The 14817-nt window shown below is 62.3% G+C and overlaps 2 protein-coding genes across 5 annotated transcripts; both read left to right on the plus strand.

Moving 5' to 3' along the window:
• Positions 1-222: 222 nt before the first annotated feature.
• CIRBP (cold inducible RNA binding protein) lies at positions 223-5662 on the plus strand. Of its 4 annotated transcripts, none has more exons than XR_001137540.1 (8): positions 223-357; positions 1676-1784; positions 1889-1995; positions 2085-2223; positions 2312-2396; positions 2763-2833; positions 5109-5243; positions 5417-5662. XR_001137540.1 is itself a non-coding variant. In XM_012645414.1 (7 exons), the coding sequence occupies exons 2-7, from the start codon at positions 1682-1684 to the stop codon at positions 3229-3231; spliced, it is 522 nt and encodes a 173-aa protein (XP_012500868.1). In that variant the 5' UTR covers positions 223-357; positions 1676-1681; the 3' UTR covers positions 3232-3974. The 4 variants fall into 4 exon arrangements, 2 of the variants coding, with proteins under 2 accessions (XP_012500868.1, XP_012500871.1); XR_001137541.1 differs by having other exon boundaries at positions 2315-2396; XM_012645414.1 differs by lacking the exons at positions 5109-5243; positions 5417-5662 and adding an exon at positions 3215-3974.
• Positions 5663-6161: 499 nt separating this feature from the next.
• Positions 6162-8954, plus strand: LOC105811267 (chromosome unknown open reading frame, human C19orf24). The gene is made up of 3 exons (XM_012645418.1): positions 6162-6421; positions 7984-8100; positions 8892-8954. Coding segments are annotated over exons 1-3 (378 nt in total). The 3' UTR covers positions 8893-8954.
• Positions 8955-14817: the final 5863 nt, after the last annotated feature.

A 14817-nucleotide genomic window follows, 5' to 3' on the forward strand; every position in this document is an offset into this window, starting at 1 on the left:
CACGCGGAAGTGGGTCAGCCACGCCCCACTGAGCGCAGGCCACGCCCCCGCGCACGAGAGTGGGGTATTGCAGACTGGGAACGTCCCGGCCAATCGCGGCACCCGGCGCCAGCGCCTGGGAGAAGGCGGAGCCAGGACAGGCCCGGCCCCCAGCTCATGAATATCAGGCGCGGCCCTGGGCTCCGGGACCTCTGATTGGTCTGCGCGCCTCAGGGGTCGGGCTAGGGGGCGGGGCCACAAGGCAGCATATATAAGGCTGGGCTCCGGGGCGCCCCCCCCTCACTCGCGCGTTAGAAGGCTCGGGTCGTTGTGCTGTGCCGTGTTCCCGCCTGCGTCAGGGACCTGCCCGGCTCAGTGGTGAGGGCCCTGGCGGCACCGGCTCTGAGGAGCCCGGGGCGGCGGGCGACCTGTGGCGGCCAGACGAGGCGGGGCCGCGGCGGCACGCCCCTGGGAGGGGGCGGTGCCGGGGCGGGCCCTGGGTGGAGTCCGCCCCGCCGGCGGCGTGGGGCAGCGGGAGACTGGGCCCAGCAGTGGCCGGAGGGCATCCCCCCGCAGTCCCGGGCCGCCGGCAAGCGGGGCGCTGCCGCAAAATGGCGGCCGCGAGCTCCAAGCTGCGCCCAGCGAAATGGCGGGACCGCCGAGTGCCCGGATGGAGTGGCGCAGGACGCCCGCTGGGCGCATGCGCGCGCTGCGGGGGCGGGGCCACGTGGTGTGCCCCGTTTCCAGGGCCCGTTTCCCGACCGTGGGGCTGGAAGTGTCGGTGCTCAGTGCCTTATGCTTCCCGAGCCTCAGTGTCTCCGTCTTCCCATTGGATTGAACAAGGGCCAGGACTCCCTCTTAAATCCCGGCCGAGCACGCACAGTTCTCGTGTTTCTCACGTTGCCATGTCACTGTTTACGCCCGCAGTTGGGCCTGAGTTGGCACAGTCGCCAGCGCGCGGATTCCTAATCGCGTCCTGGCCTTTGCTCTTGGAGCCCTTGGTGGGGTCGTTCCCTGCGAATAAATGCTTTGAGTGTCAGCTGGCCGCCCCGCTCCTGGAGTAGTTCCCTCAAATACCTGTCCCCTCGTCCAACATCACCGCTTCCGGGCCATCACTCCCCCTCACAGCCCGGTCCTGTTTATAAGGTCGGTGTCTTGCCAAAGCTACCCTGCAGGCCTGGGTGGCCTCCCTGACAGCCAGTCCCTGCGCCCGGTCCCCCAGTCACTCTCAGGAGGCATTTTACAGTGAACAAAAGCACTTTACAGTTCAGCAGCCAGTAGACAGCAGGTGGTTAGAACAGGAGTTCTCCCCGTGTGGGAGGGGGGAGAAACTGGGTGCAGTCCTGCCAGAGTGCTCAGGCCAACTGGGAGGACCAGTTCAGCCCAGGCAGAGGCTGTGGGGGAGACACAGGAGGCCCTGTATGGCCCCAGCAACACCGAGGACCGTGGCCTTGTGTGGCCCTGCCCCCAGGGAGCCCTCAGTCTGGGAGGTGGGTAGAACTGGGCCAGTTGGGGACCAGCAGTCCAGGGTGATTAACCATTTTGTTTAAAGTAAGACTTCCTAGCTCTGAGTTTAGGATAATGAAACAGAAGTGCTTTTCCAAAATTTCCCCCCAATAGCATATGTCACTTGCATGAAATAGGGAAAGTGGTGAGAGGTGAAGCTTATTAAGGATTCAAATGCTGTGTGCCACAGGCCACCATGGCATCAGATGAAGGCAAGCTTTTCGTTGGAGGGCTGAGTTTTGACACCAATGAGCAGTCACTCGAGCAGGTCTTCTCAAAATACGGACAGATCGCCGAAGGTGAGGCTCGTGCTGGGGCTGGTGGCTGAATGGGGATGGCCTGTCCTCGTTTCTGCCTGTGGGGACTGCGGGGTGCTGACCGCAGACCTCTCTGCTCTGAACAGTGGTGGTCGTGAAAGACAGAGAGACCCAGCGATCTCGGGGTTTTGGGTTTGTCACCTTTGAGAACATTGATGACGCCAAGGATGCCATGATGGCCATGAATGGGAAGGTGAGGGTCTGGTGTTGCAGAGTGTGAGCTCCCCCTCCCCAGGGATGGGGTGGTGCAGAGACTAACCTGTGCCAACCTCCGATCTCCAGTCTGTAGACGGGCGACAGATCCGAGTTGACCAGGCAGGCAAGTCATCTGACAACCGATCCCGTGGTTACCGAGGCGGCTCTGCCGGGGGCCGGGGCTTCTTCCGCGGGGGCCGAGGACGGGGCCGTGGGTTCTCCAGAGGTGAGTGCCACAAGGGTGGCCCTCGGGGATGCAGTGGAGGCACTGCTGGCTGGAGGTGTTACTCATTTCTCCTTTCTGGCCCTGCGAGGAGGAGGAGGGGACCGAGGCTACGGGGGCGGCCGGTTCGAGTCCAGGAGTGGGGGCTACGGAGGTTCCAGAGACTACTACAGCAGGTGAGGGGAGGTGGATACCCAGCCTGTGCATAAGGGTGGCTGGGAGGTGGCCAGGTCCTATCCACGGTCCTCGGGAGGACTCCTCCCAGGTGAGATGAGGTTGGCTGAGCATGGAGCAGAGGTGAGGAGGTGGCCCAGGCAGGCAGGAGCTGGGCCTTTCAGGAGGACAGCCACAGGGCAGGGGGAGGGCTGGGTGGGGCACCATGGGTGGCGATTTTTGATGATTTCCCAGCATCTGCTCTGCAGCCATTCTTGTCACATCCCCGTGACAGATCGCTGGCGTGAGGGTGGCAGCTTAGCCTGCCGTAGGCAGTTGGTAAGGTAAATCGGTGCTCTCAGCACCCACCTGTGTGTATCCTTCTGCAGCCGGAGTCAGGGCAGTGGCTACGGTGACCGGAGCTCTGGTGGGTCCTACAGAGACAGCTACGACAGTTACGGTAAGTCACGCTCCGAGGGCGCCACGCTGCCGTGGCCTGCTGCGGGAGCTCAGTGCACCTTGGCGCCCTCTGCGAGCAACTTAGGCTGGACACTCAGACTGTCACTGTGCTTGCCCATAAGGAACAAGTCTGTCCTCTCAGAGCCATTTCCAGCGCAGACCATGAGGGCCAAGTAAACTGACCAGAAAGGAAGGGAGAGCAGGGACCTGCCGAGCAGCCCAGCATAGGTGCATGTGCGGCCCGGCCGGCCGCCCTCGGCTGTGGGGGGGGTTGGCTGCTCCCGAGGCGGCAGGGCCGCGCCCCCAGTCTGCACTCGGGAGAGGAATGCTGCGTCTGTTGCTGCTTCAGTGCCTTTACACTGTACCTGCTTCTTGTCCTCAGCTACACACAACGAGTAAAAATCCTTCCTGCTCAAGATCGTCCTTCCAATGGCTGTATATTTAAAGATTTTGGGAGCTTCGCTGAATCGTTAATGTGTAGTGAACACACCTCCTTGTATTCCCACTTTTGTAGTCATTTCAGCTCTGATCTTGTCAAACCCAGCCTGACTGCTCTGACCCCTGAGATGGCCTCATTGTTAGACTTTTTTTTTAAGGAAGCGCTGTCCATTTTTAAGGGTTTTCAAAGCGTTTGAAAAGCACTTCAGATTTACTTTTTTCTTTTAGTTACTACGAGCCATGAGTTCTTAAAAACATCGCCGGGGGTTGTGTGGGTTTTTTGGGTTTTTTTGGTTGTGTTGCCTTTTTTGTTTCTCTTTTGGGGTCGGCCCCATGAAGTTGGGTGCCCCATTCATTTCTGAGATTGAACAGACTCGGAATCTGCTCTGTTGGAAGCTGAGCAAGCTGTGGCTTTTTTCCAACTCCGTGTAACGTTTCTGAGTGTAGCGTGGTAGGACATCATCGGGGCAGCGGCAGAGGCTGCCCTGGAGCCCCAGCCCATCTGCCCATCTGCGCTGTGTGTGCCCTGCAGTAGACATGCAGATGTCCCCCGAGAGGTTCTTGAAGATGTTTATTTATATTGTCCTTTTTTACTGGAAGACGTATGCATACTCCATTGATGTTGTATTTGCAGTGGCTAAGGAATTCTTGTATGCAGTTTTCTTTGGCTTTACGAAGCCGATTAAAAGACCGTGTGAAATGAACCTTGCTCTGACAATTTCCCTTTCATTGCACAACACACTCCCTGCTGGGCTGTCGCAGTCAGACCTGAGCAGGAGCAGTTGAGGAGCAGTAGGTTTGCAAGTCCTACCTGAGGCCTGCGGAGAGCTAGCCGAGGAAGGCAGAGCAAACTGACGCTGGCCAGGCGTTGTGAACAGCTGACGGCACCATCCCTTTAGGTGAGCGAGGTGGGTGACGGGAGCGCAGCTCAGCAGGGCAGCCCAGGGCTTGACAGGACTGGTAGCAGGGACAGTGAACACTTGGGCACCTGACGCTGACTGGAGAGCCTTAGTCTAGCAGCAGGCCAGAGAGTGGACGGCACATGGCGTCCCTGGGCGACCAGACTGACCAGCTCGTTAGCTAGTCCTGCTGTTGCTTCACGAGTTCTGAGCGTTCTCTGCTAGCCTATGGAAGCTGCAGCCCTCGGAGGACAGAAGTGTTGTGCGCCCAACAGAAACCTCTGAGACGCAAGCTGCTCCCTTGGCTAGCTCATATGTGGAAATAGCCCTGTAATTCGAGGTAACTCCTTTCGCTCGTGTCCGAATCCCTCTTGTCAAGAGCTCATTTGAAAGTAATGTACCCGGGGAATGTTCCTTTGACTGTTTTTTGTTTTTCCTTTTTAAATTTTTTTTTTTTTAAATCAAACTAGAACTAAAGTTTGCTCTTCCCCTCCTGTGGCCAGGCGAGCGGCCTTGGGCACAGTCACGCCTCCCTCATAGGTGCCATCCATTGAGCAGGATTGGAGACCACCGAACGCCCTGCCTTTTGGATTTTTCGCTCATCAAGTGACAGTCTTTTGCAGACCTCTTTAAGTCACGCACCTAACTAGCTTTCTCTGATGTCTGTTGCCACTGTTAGTTTTTTCCAGAACCCACACTGGTCTCTAAGCAGCTCCATCCCGAGTGGGTAGCTGGCTCTGCCGACGGGAATGTGGCTCTGGCCGCATCTCAAGGTGCAGGCCCACCCCGGGCACACTGGCCCATGACGGTGCCTCTGACGTCATGGCCCCATAACTAGCTCGAGACCCTCGTGGGAGCTGTGGATAGTTTTGGGGAGGATGGGGGGCAGTTGCGAGCCCCAGCAGGAACATCGGGAATAATGCTTCTTTGCTTTGGCAGGTTGAAGGGGACCCAGCCAGGACACAGGGAAGGGTGGCCCAAGAACAGCGACGACCTCAAGGGGTCACTGTCCCAGGAAGGACTTCACCTGGAAAGAGCCAGAGATGCAGTTGCCTGCCTTCGAGGCTTGTTCCTGTAAGTGCTGTCGGGTGGGTGGCATGCAGCCGCATCCCTGTCCCCGGCAGTGCCTGGGCCTACCGGCATTCCCGCGCCTACAAGAGACCCGGCTAGGGGAGAACCCCCGCCCAGGATGGCACTTGCAGGCTCTGGCCCTGTCCGCTCCTCACCCCTCCCCTTCGTTCCAGTAGGTGTTTCGCCAGTGAGGTTCGGGCTCCGGACTTCAGGCCATTCCCAGAGGACAGGACAGGCCGCGGCGCTGGCAGCTGGCACGGTGGCTCGTCCTTGTCCAAGACGGTGGAAGACGTGGAAAGGCGGGTTTAATAAAGGGCCGATGTGTGCACCGGAAAGCTGAGTCTGTGGTTTCCGGTGCGGCTGCTGAGGGCGGGCCCGATCCGCACACCGGGCAGAAGCTGGACCCAGGCAAGGACCACAGGATCCCCTCATTGTGCCGTGACCAAGTGGGCACGCGCTGCTGACGGGCTGTCGCAGCCTCCGCACGGCTGTCCCCTGCGCCACTGGCCGGCCTGGGGGCTGTGCCCAGCCCGCTGCGCGGGGCAGGACACCAGCCCCTGAGCCATGGCCGGGGCACCGCATACTCCTGGGCGGGACCGTGGCCCCAGGGAGGTGCAGGCTGAACCAGGCCAGTTTCTCAGGGAGCCTGAGGGCACCTGGGATCCCCGCGGGACACCCTCGGGGCTCTGCCGAAAGGGAGGGTCCCCTACTCCGGCGTCACAAGCCTGGGCGGGGCGGGAGAAACAGGCCTGACAGGCCGCGGGGCGCTAAGGGTAGCGTCGGGCACCGTCAGCCAGAGGCGGGACCAGCGGCGGTTCCGGGCCCAAGCCCCGCCCCCACGCCCCATTGGCTGGGGCCGCCCCCGCACGCCTGAGTGACAGCCGAGCACGGGCGGGGCGCCACCACCGCTTCCGCCAGGCTATGGGGCCGCGCGTGGTGCAGCGGCCGCTCCGGGCGCTGTTGCTGCTGGTGCTGCCGGCGCTGCTGCTGGTGCGCGGGCCTGGGGAGGCTGTGTCCCCGCCGCCGCCCGCCGTGACGAATGGGAGCCAGCCGGGTGCGCCGCATAACAGCACGCACGCGAGCCCCCCGGGGCCGTCGGGCTCGGCGCTGCTGCGCTCCTTCTACGTGCTCACGGGCCTGTGCGGCCTGGCCGCGCTCTACTTCCTCATCCGGGCCTTCAGGTGCGTTACCAGCTGCGGCCAATCAGCGCGCGCTCGTGCATCACGTGCCAGGCCTCGGGCCCCGTCTCTCCCCTCCGGAGTGGGCGTGCCCGGCGCTGCGTGGGCGTCGTCACGTGGTCGGGCGGTGCTGGCTGTCACGGAACTCGCCCGGGGCCCGTGCGGAGGTGGCCGGCGGGTCTGGGCCAGGGTCCGGGTCCCGCCTGGGCCGGGCGTGGTCCCGCTCGCGCCGCTGCTGCCCATTTCCCCTGCAGAACAGCCAAGGCCAGAGCGTGCGGGGCCCGGGAACCCCCAGACGCCCCGACACGTCCCCAACCCCGGGATCCTGCCCGTGTTTGCGCGTCCCCGCCCTGCACGACCGTCGGGGCCCGCCGTTCTGCTCGCCCATGACCCTGGCCTTGTCGCCCAGCATCCCCCCTCACTCCTCGGGCTGCCCGCCTTTCCTGGTCACCCGCCCGAATCCCTGGGCCGCTAACTGCTCGCCCCACTTTGGGGTCTTCGGGCGCCCTCTGGAAGGTCCTTTATCACGCAGGGACGACCGTGTTCCTCGCTGTCACCACTCTGGCAAAGTCCAGGCAGTTTTCTTTTTTTTGCCTAGCTCACAGCAACCTTAAACTCCTGGGCTCAAGCGATCCTCCTGCCTCAGCCTCCGGAGTAGCTGGGATTGCAGGCATGCGCCACCATGCCCGGCTAATTTTTTTCTATATATTTTTAGTTAGCCGATTAATTTCTTTCTATTTTTAGTAGAGACGGGGGTCTCGCTGTTACTCAGGCTGGTCTCGAACTCCTGAGCTCAAACAATCCGCCCACCTCGGCCTCCCAGAGTGCTAGGATTACAGGCGTGAGCCACTGCGCAGTCCAGGCGGTTTTCAAGAGGCCCTTGGTGCGGCGCTCCCCTCTCCCGTGCACCCTCGTGGGCGCGGCTGGGCCCCAGCGGGTCCTGCACGCGGCTGATGCTGAAAACCCTGCAAACCCCCAGACTCCGTGTGTACATCAGTACTGTGGGGTGACGTCAGCACCTCCCTGCTGGGGTCACAGCTTGGGGCGAGGGGAGGACCTGCAGAGGGTCCACCTACCTCACTGCCATCGGAGCAATTAGTAATTGTTGTGGCAATTTTGATGTAAAAGAAACTGACACGCCTATAATCCTAGCACTTTGGGAGGCCGAGGCGGGCGGATCATTCTGAGCTCAGGAGTTCGAGACCAGCCTGAGCAAGAGCGAGACCCCGTCTCTACCAAAAAATGGAAAGAAATTAATTGGACAGCTAAAAATATATGTAGAAAAAATTAGCCGGGCATGGTGGCGGGTGCCTGTGGTCCCAGCTACTCGGGAGGTTGAGACAGTAGGATTGCTTGAGCCCAAGAGTTTGAGGTTGCTGTGAGCTAGGCTGACGCCATGGCACTCGCCCCAGGCAAGAGAGTCAGACTCTGTCTCAAAAAAAAAAAAAAAGAAACAGACACAACTAGACCTGGGAGGTTTGGAGCAGGGCCCTGGGGTCCTGGGGAAGGAGGGTGGGGCAGGGGGCACGGGAGGAGCCGCTGAGTGTGCCCGGACCTGCTTCCAGGTTGAAGAAGCCGCAGCGGAGGAGGTATGGCCTTCTGGCCAACACCGAGGACCCCACCGAGATGGCCTCGATGGACAGCGATGAGGAGACGGTCTTTGAGACCAGGAATCTGAGATGGTGCACAGCCCTCCCCTGCCCCCAGGGGTGTCTTGGTGGGCGGCTGGGCTGCAGGAACAGCAGGGTCTGGGTCATCAGTGTGATCGCAGCAGACGGGTGGCTGGGCTTCAACTGTCTTGGGCAAGGCTCAGCCTCTCTGTCTCCATTTTCTGTTTCTTTAAAATGGGGAAGAGGCTGCAGCGTTTGGGGTGACGGGCTTGTGTTCCAGGCCCCACCCTGATGGTCAAGGTCTAGCTAAGTCAGAGGTGGGGAACTGACTGTGGGGTCCTGTCAAGAGGAGGAGCGTTACGGAGGGTCTCCTTGTGGTGTTAATGGGACCAGCGCCTGGAAGGGTGTTCCAGGTAGAAGGAACAGCAGGCCAGACAGCAGTGTGGCTGGATGGGGGAGAGCCTGGGCTCAAAGCGGTTGTCAGCCTCAGCAGGGTCCTAAGCAGGGGGTTACAGACCTGTGTGCTCCAGTGTGGCTGCTGTGGGGACCTCGATTTGCTGGGGGTGGCAGGACCAGGGACAGGTAGGGTACCCTAAGGTCAGACACCAGCCTGGGAACCTCTCCATGGCCTCTTCCACCTCCTGGCTAGGAGGCCCCTTCCCTTGAGGCAAACAGCTTGGCAGGGTGGGCAGACAGGGGAAGCAGACCCTGGTGGGCTGCAGGGGTCCAAATGGGCTATCCCCTCCTGTGGGCAGAGCACCCCTGCCTGCCCCATTTGAGGTGCGTATGCCCTGGCTGCCTCTGTCCAGTGGGGTGGGCCATCTCCACACCTCACCTCTCATCCCTTCCTTCCTGCCTTCCAGATGCCGAGGGGGGGGAGGTGGCGTTTCCAGTGGCCCTGGGGGACAGACAAGAGACAGGACCCACCTCAGTGCCCAGTGCACCTGGCCTGTCCTCCTGCTGGCCAAAGTGCCTCACCGAGTGCCAGCCTGAGCGCTTCTGCTGGAACCTGTGCCGCCGCTTGCCTGCCTGCCTTCCCTGATCCTCTGCCTGGACAGCACAGCCTGGCCTCCCTGATGCCACCTCGGCCTGGACAGCATTCCAGGTGGTGGAAGCCGGAGGGGCCCCAACAGCCGCTGCCCACGGCTCTGAGGCCCCCTTGCCAGACTGTGACTTGTGCCGCTCCCCGTCCCCCATGGGCAGGGGGCCCTAGGGGCTTGTCTGGGAACGCCTTCCCACTGGGCTGGGAACAATAAACGTGGCAGTGTTTCTGTAGCTGGTGTTGGCCCCCTGCTGCATCTAGACCCAGGGGTCCTGGCTCAGCTGGTGTGGGTAGATAGAGCAAGGCTCAAGCTGGCCTCAGTTTCCCCATCTGTGAGCAACCTGGGTTTTCAGGTGAGGAATCTCATATGGTAGGCAAAGAAGGGAGGAGGATCTGTCTCCAGCCTCCTGGGACAAGGCTGTGCCACTCGGCACCTCTGGGCCTAGAGAGAACTCCTACTCATCTGTCAAAGCCCTTGCTCTGGGGCTCCCTCTTCTGTGCCTCTTCAGCCTGGGGCTCAAAGGCCATACCCTCGGGGATCCCTCATCACTCCACTGGCACCGTTGGGGGAGCTTCCAGAGGAGCCCAGAGCTGTGGTGTAGTGGGCTGGAGTTCCCTAGAACCTGAGCCCCCCCAATCTGCCTCCTGTGGAGTCCAAGAGCAGAGCCTCCACTCTGGGCAAGGCGCCGGATTGGTTTCCCTGTGGGCATATTCTTCCTGCAGGCTGCTGGGTCTGGGCAGAGTCTAGCTCTGGCCTGTCACCCCCTCCCCCTGCGGGTTTGGCCTTGGAGAGGCCTAGGGAGGCCGGTAGCCAAGGTGGCCAGAGTTCCCCCTAGACAGCTGGCCAGGCCACCGCCACCCTGTCATAAGGCGGAACAGCCGCTAGGTGGCAACCTCGCACCACTAGGCCTTCTCTGACCCTCCCCCCCCCCCACCAGGTTTCTCCCCAGGGACCAAACCGGGGCCAGCTGGGGAAATAGGTCCCACCGGGGGCCCATTCCCCACACCTCCTCCCAAGCCCCACCTTGCCCATACCCACCATGGGATGGGCAGGGCCTGCTGCCCCCCAGGACCTCATGACCCTGCAGGCTCCAGCCTGAGTCCCTGTCCACCACCAGGGCTGGCCCCGCTCTAGTCAGGATGCACTGTCCTCACCCCAGTGGCCTCCCCTGAGCGCCTCACATTTCCCCTCCAGAACCCCCATCCCTGCCTGCTGCAGCCTCAGCTGCTGCTTCCTCTAGGAAGTCCTCCCTGGCTGCCTGCCCCGTGCCTGTCCTTAGCAGTAGCCCCCAAAGTGAGGGTGGTGGCCCCAGACGGCAGGGAGAGCTGTGCGAGGGCCTGGGGCCGGCCGGCTGCACCCTTGCCTTCGGGCTCTGGCTGCAGTTTCCCCGTCTGTCCCTGTGGGCCTGTCTCTGCCTCTGGGTCGTGTCTCTCCATCTGCCCCTCAACGGCTTGTGTCTCTTGGTCGGTCTCTGTCTCTCTGTCCGACCCACTGGGACACGCTTTTCACAGGCGTGAAGACACCATCTCGGGCCCCCACCCTGTGATCCACGGCCCCCTCCCACAGCTCTGAGCGATTTCTCAAGCTTCAAAAGGCACGTTAATTACTCTAATGAGGTCAGGAGAGACCCGCGCTCTGCCATCCGGAGCCGGAATAGGCTGCTCCCCTGGCCCGGCTGCCTCCGGCCCCCTCCGCAGGGAGAGGGGGCTCCGCCTCTTCCTTTCCCCCTCAGCCTGTCAGGGCCGGTCCACCACGCCCGCACCCCACTGTTAGCGGGAGTAATTGGCAGCCCCCCCCGCCAAGGTTAATGCACTATTAGCTGGGAGTTCTTGGAGGCTAAAAGCCAGAGAGGGGCCTGTCAGCGCGAGATGAAAGGCCCCGGGTCCCAGCCGGCCCTCCACATGTGTGCACATAAGTGTGTGCGTGCGCGCGCGCGTGCTTGGGAGCACGGGAGGGGGGCTCCCGGCAGCTCCACTTCAGGCACTCAAACCCACATGCACAGGCACAAAACCCAACCACGCAGACACAGGACACGCAACGTGAATGGTCACACATATGGGATGGACACAGCCTTGCAGGACACACACATAGGGCGCCCCCACCACGTGCCACTGGACAAACAGCGAATAGACCCGCAGCTGGGGGTCCAGGAGGGGGTCCTGGCGGACTGGCTGTGGGGCTCCAGCTTCTCCATCTGGGAAGTGAGGACAGGTGGACGCTGTGCAGCAGCCCCGCAGGCTAGACACACTGGGGTCCCTAAGGGGGCGGCTGGAGCTCGGCTGGTGTGGACAGCCATCTGCCAGTGTTTCCTGGGGAGTTGGGGACGGGGCTCTGGCCGCAGCACCAGGGCGTCCCACAGACACGGCCCATGCACTGCACCATGCTCACCCAGGGGACCGCACTCGAGGATGCTGTGTCCCTCCCTGGGGTCACCGAAGTCAGAACCTTGCCCTGTTTCCTCTTCCATAGGGGCCCTGGGCCTCCGATGTCCATGTCCTGGGCAAGCAAGGCCCTGAGACACCGAGAGCTTTGCTGTGGATAGGAGGCCATGTGTGGTTACTTACATATACTTCATTAAATCACCATAAAACGTGAAATCCTCTACCTCGGTCACTGGCAGAGCTGGCGGTGCCTGCGTGGCACCGTACGGGTGGGGAGTTGTGGACACGGCTGGTGACTGGACACTGGAGCTCATATCTGTGTCAGCGCTTGGAGCCGGGGTGTCGGAGGGAGGCAGGAAGGTGAGGGAGGGGTGTTGTCGGTCCCTTACTGGCCAGACCATGGGGGTTGCCACGATCTTGGGGTCCAAGCTGAGGTTTCAAGGGCCTGGTGCACAGGGAGATGGACATTTTAACTTACCAGCAAGAGAAAGGGACACATTTTTATTTTCAAGGACAAGGACCTAAAGCCCAGGGGAAACCCTGCTTGACCGCAGGGCTGGGTCCCTCTTGACAGGTGGGAGAGGGATGCGGGTGGTGGGTTGGGGCTCCCACCAGGAGCGGAGCAACCTGCCCAGAAGCCCCCGTGTCCCCCACCCCGTGACCCCCTAGTGTCTGGTCCCCGCCTGGTCGAGATGGGGCTTCTGAAAACAGTTCGAGCCGGATCAGGCAGTGGATTTGGTCCAATTTATTCTGTAATGAGAAATTTCTCCCCGCATATTTTTAGCTCTCTCCACGGCGAGGCGGCCTTTGAAGGCTGAGGGGCTGGGGACCTGATCCTGAGCCCCACAGCCTCGCCCCGCGGGCTGCCGAGGTGCATGTGGGCAGTGGGAGACGGCCCGGGTGCTGGGCGCAGGCCGGGGCCACACAAGAAAGACCCTCCCTGAGTCCGGGGAAGACCCCCACCAAGACCCTGCCCTAGGTCCGGGCCTGGGGCTGACAGCCGACTCTCGATAACCCCTGACCCTGAGCAACCCCTGTGCCCAGAGTGAGCCTGACCTCCGACCCTTGACTCCAAAGGAAGCTTATTCCAGAGTGACCCTGTGGCCTCAGCAAGCCCCTGCGGCCTAAGCATGGAGGCTGGAATGGCCCCCAGCCCTGGAGGGGACAGGGCTTCATGGGCACTCACAGCAGCCCCCTGGCGGGGCAGGGGCTCCCTGATGCAGCCTTGCCCAGGGCTGGGCCTCAGGCCGCCCTGCCCTGCCCTCCCCTCCACGGCCCCTGCCTCTCAGAGACGCCGGCGGGCACAGGGAGGTTGAATGGGGGACGAGCCGCCTTTGTTCCTGTCCCTGCTTGGGCTCTGACCTTGAGAGAGAGACAAGAACAGAAGGAAAACGGAGCTTCTGCTCAAATCCGCTTGGCGGTGGCAGCAGCGGCGGCTCCCGCCTTGGTGGCCCCTGCATGCAAATGAGCCGCCTAGCCAGGCCTTTGCTGAGGTGGTCCCCTCAACCTGGGTGCCCTTCCGGCTCCCATCTGGGCAGGTCCAGGGCCTGTGCCGTTTGAGAAAAAAGACGCCTTCCCCACCCCACCCCTCCCAACCTCTGAGGTACCATGAAGTAGGAGGGAGGTTCTCGTCCCAGGACAGGGGAAGCTTCCAGAACTCCCATCCTCCCCTGGCAGGATGCTGGGGCCAGGCCGGACACACGGAGAGCCCGGGCTGGTGGCCCCATATCCTGTGCTCCCCTCTGGGAGGGGCCGGCCCCTCCGCTCCCCAAAGAGCCAGACCAGACCGAGGTGCCCGGGAAGCCCCTCTGCTTGCCTAGGCCACCAGGAGCCCTGTGTTGCTGGAACCCCAGGCCCTCACTCTGGGGTGCCCGGAGCCTCTGTCCAAAGGCCCTGGCAGGTGACCCTGAGCTTCCTGGGCTGCCCAGCCACCGCCTGGGGTGGGTTGCCACCCTCCATTGAGGGTCCACCTGAGCCCGGCCTGGGCCATTAAACTGGGGCATCTGTAGCCAGGTCGGGAGACAAGATCTTGAGCCCAGAGCACCCAGAACATTGGGCTGACCCCCCTGCAGGGCAGAGAGCAGGGAGAGTGGGGCACAGGGTGGAACGGACTTTAACAGGAAGAGACAGAGGGAAGGACTTCCAGGCAGGGTACAGACTGATCAAAGGTTGGGTGGTGTGGCCCCACGGGGAAGGAAGGTGCGCATGGGACATGGGACACGCACATATTAGAGGTGTGTGGCTGTGTTAGGTCTATTTGCCATTCTGCTTGCTGGGGCACGGGCTAGTTTGCCAACCTCTGGGCTCTTATGGTCCCTGCAAGGAGTTTCAATGATCCCTCATTTGGGGACCTTCCAGTTCAAGAGGGCTTGTCTCCGAGACTGGGGTTCCTTCTCCTGCACCCAGAGAGAAGAACCTGGCTGGGCAGTACCGGCTCTGTCCAGCAGCCAGCACTTGGTGACAGCATACCCTTCACAAGCTCAGTGTCCATAAGGACATGCATGGAGGACAGGCCCCAGCGCCTTGCCTGTGGTCAGCCTCCTAGGAGGAGAGGTGGCTCTGGGTTCCCTGCACAGGTCTGGCACTGGGCCTTTGCTTGGGCCATGTCCTCTGCCGGGAATGTTTCCCATCCTCCCTGGCCTGTTGGATTCCCGCATGTTGACTTATTTGCTGTCCAGTTGGATCTCACTCTGGTCAGACTTGGCATGCACTGGGCCACCTACTATGCGCCCAGCACTCTTACGGATGAGGTAGGGACTGCCACTCCAGAGAGCAAAACAGGCTCAAAGAGCACCTCCAGAGAGGGGCAGTGAGTCCCTAGGGGCCCCCAGGGAGGCAGCCACAGCCCTGCTTCGGACTTAGTTCAGCCAGACTCCGAAACTCTCCCCAGGGCCGGCGGGGAGCTCAAGACTGGGAGGCGGCTGGGCCTGACTAAGGACTTTTGTGTCTGGGTTTGTGTCCCTGCAGCAGATCGCGTTGGAATCGGAGAGCCCGGACCGCGGTCAGTCGTCCTGCACCGCTAGGCCCCGCAGCGTGGCTCGGGGGCGTGCGTGGAGGAGGTGGAGGCCTTGTGCCCCCAGCCCCTCTGGGACCCGAAGCCGGGCGCACGCACCAGCGCTGGTGGGGGGCGCGCGGAGTTGGGGTCGCCAGGGCAGGACCCCGGGGACCCGGCAGCAGGACGGGGGGACGGGTCTGCGACGGCGCGGCTAGGGCGGGGACCGCCGCACAGGCTGGAGACCCCCGCCCAGCCCCCGCGCGGCCGGGGCACGGCGGGAGGGGGCGCCCGCGGCCCTCCCTTCGGTCGGGCGGGACAAAGGCCGGAGCCCCGGCCCCTCCCCGGCGGGCGCGGCGGCGGCGGCCCGCGC

Source organism: Propithecus coquereli, unplaced genomic scaffold (assembly GCF_000956105.1).
Source record: "Propithecus coquereli isolate 6110/MARCELLA unplaced genomic scaffold, Pcoq_1.0 Scaffold232, whole genome shotgun sequence".
NCBI classification, from domain to species: domain Eukaryota; kingdom Metazoa; phylum Chordata; class Mammalia; order Primates; family Indriidae; genus Propithecus; species Propithecus coquereli.

What these genes read in the sequence shown, in the direction of transcription:
- LOC105811267 (XM_012645418.1), top strand. Translation starts at nt 6,162, where the DNA reads ATGGGGCCGCGCGTGGTGCAGCGGCCGCTCCGGGCGCTGTTGCTGCTG. An exon ending in TTCCTCATCCGGGCCTTCAG is followed by an intron (nt 6,422 to 7,983) that starts GTGCGTTACCAG and finishes ACCTGCTTCCAG; the next exon opens with GTTGAAGAAGCCGCAGCGGA.
- CIRBP (XM_012645414.1), top strand. Translation starts at nt 1,682, where the DNA reads ATGGCATCAGATGAAGGCAAGCTTTTCGTTGGAGGGCTGAGTTTTGAC. An exon ending in ATACGGACAGATCGCCGAAG is followed by an intron (nt 1,785 to 1,888) that starts GTGAGGCTCGTG and finishes TGCTCTGAACAG; the next exon opens with TGGTGGTCGTGAAAGACAGA. An exon ending in GGGCCGTGGGTTCTCCAGAG is followed by an intron (nt 2,224 to 2,311) that starts GTGAGTGCCACA and finishes TGGCCCTGCGAG; the next exon opens with GAGGAGGAGGGGACCGAGGC.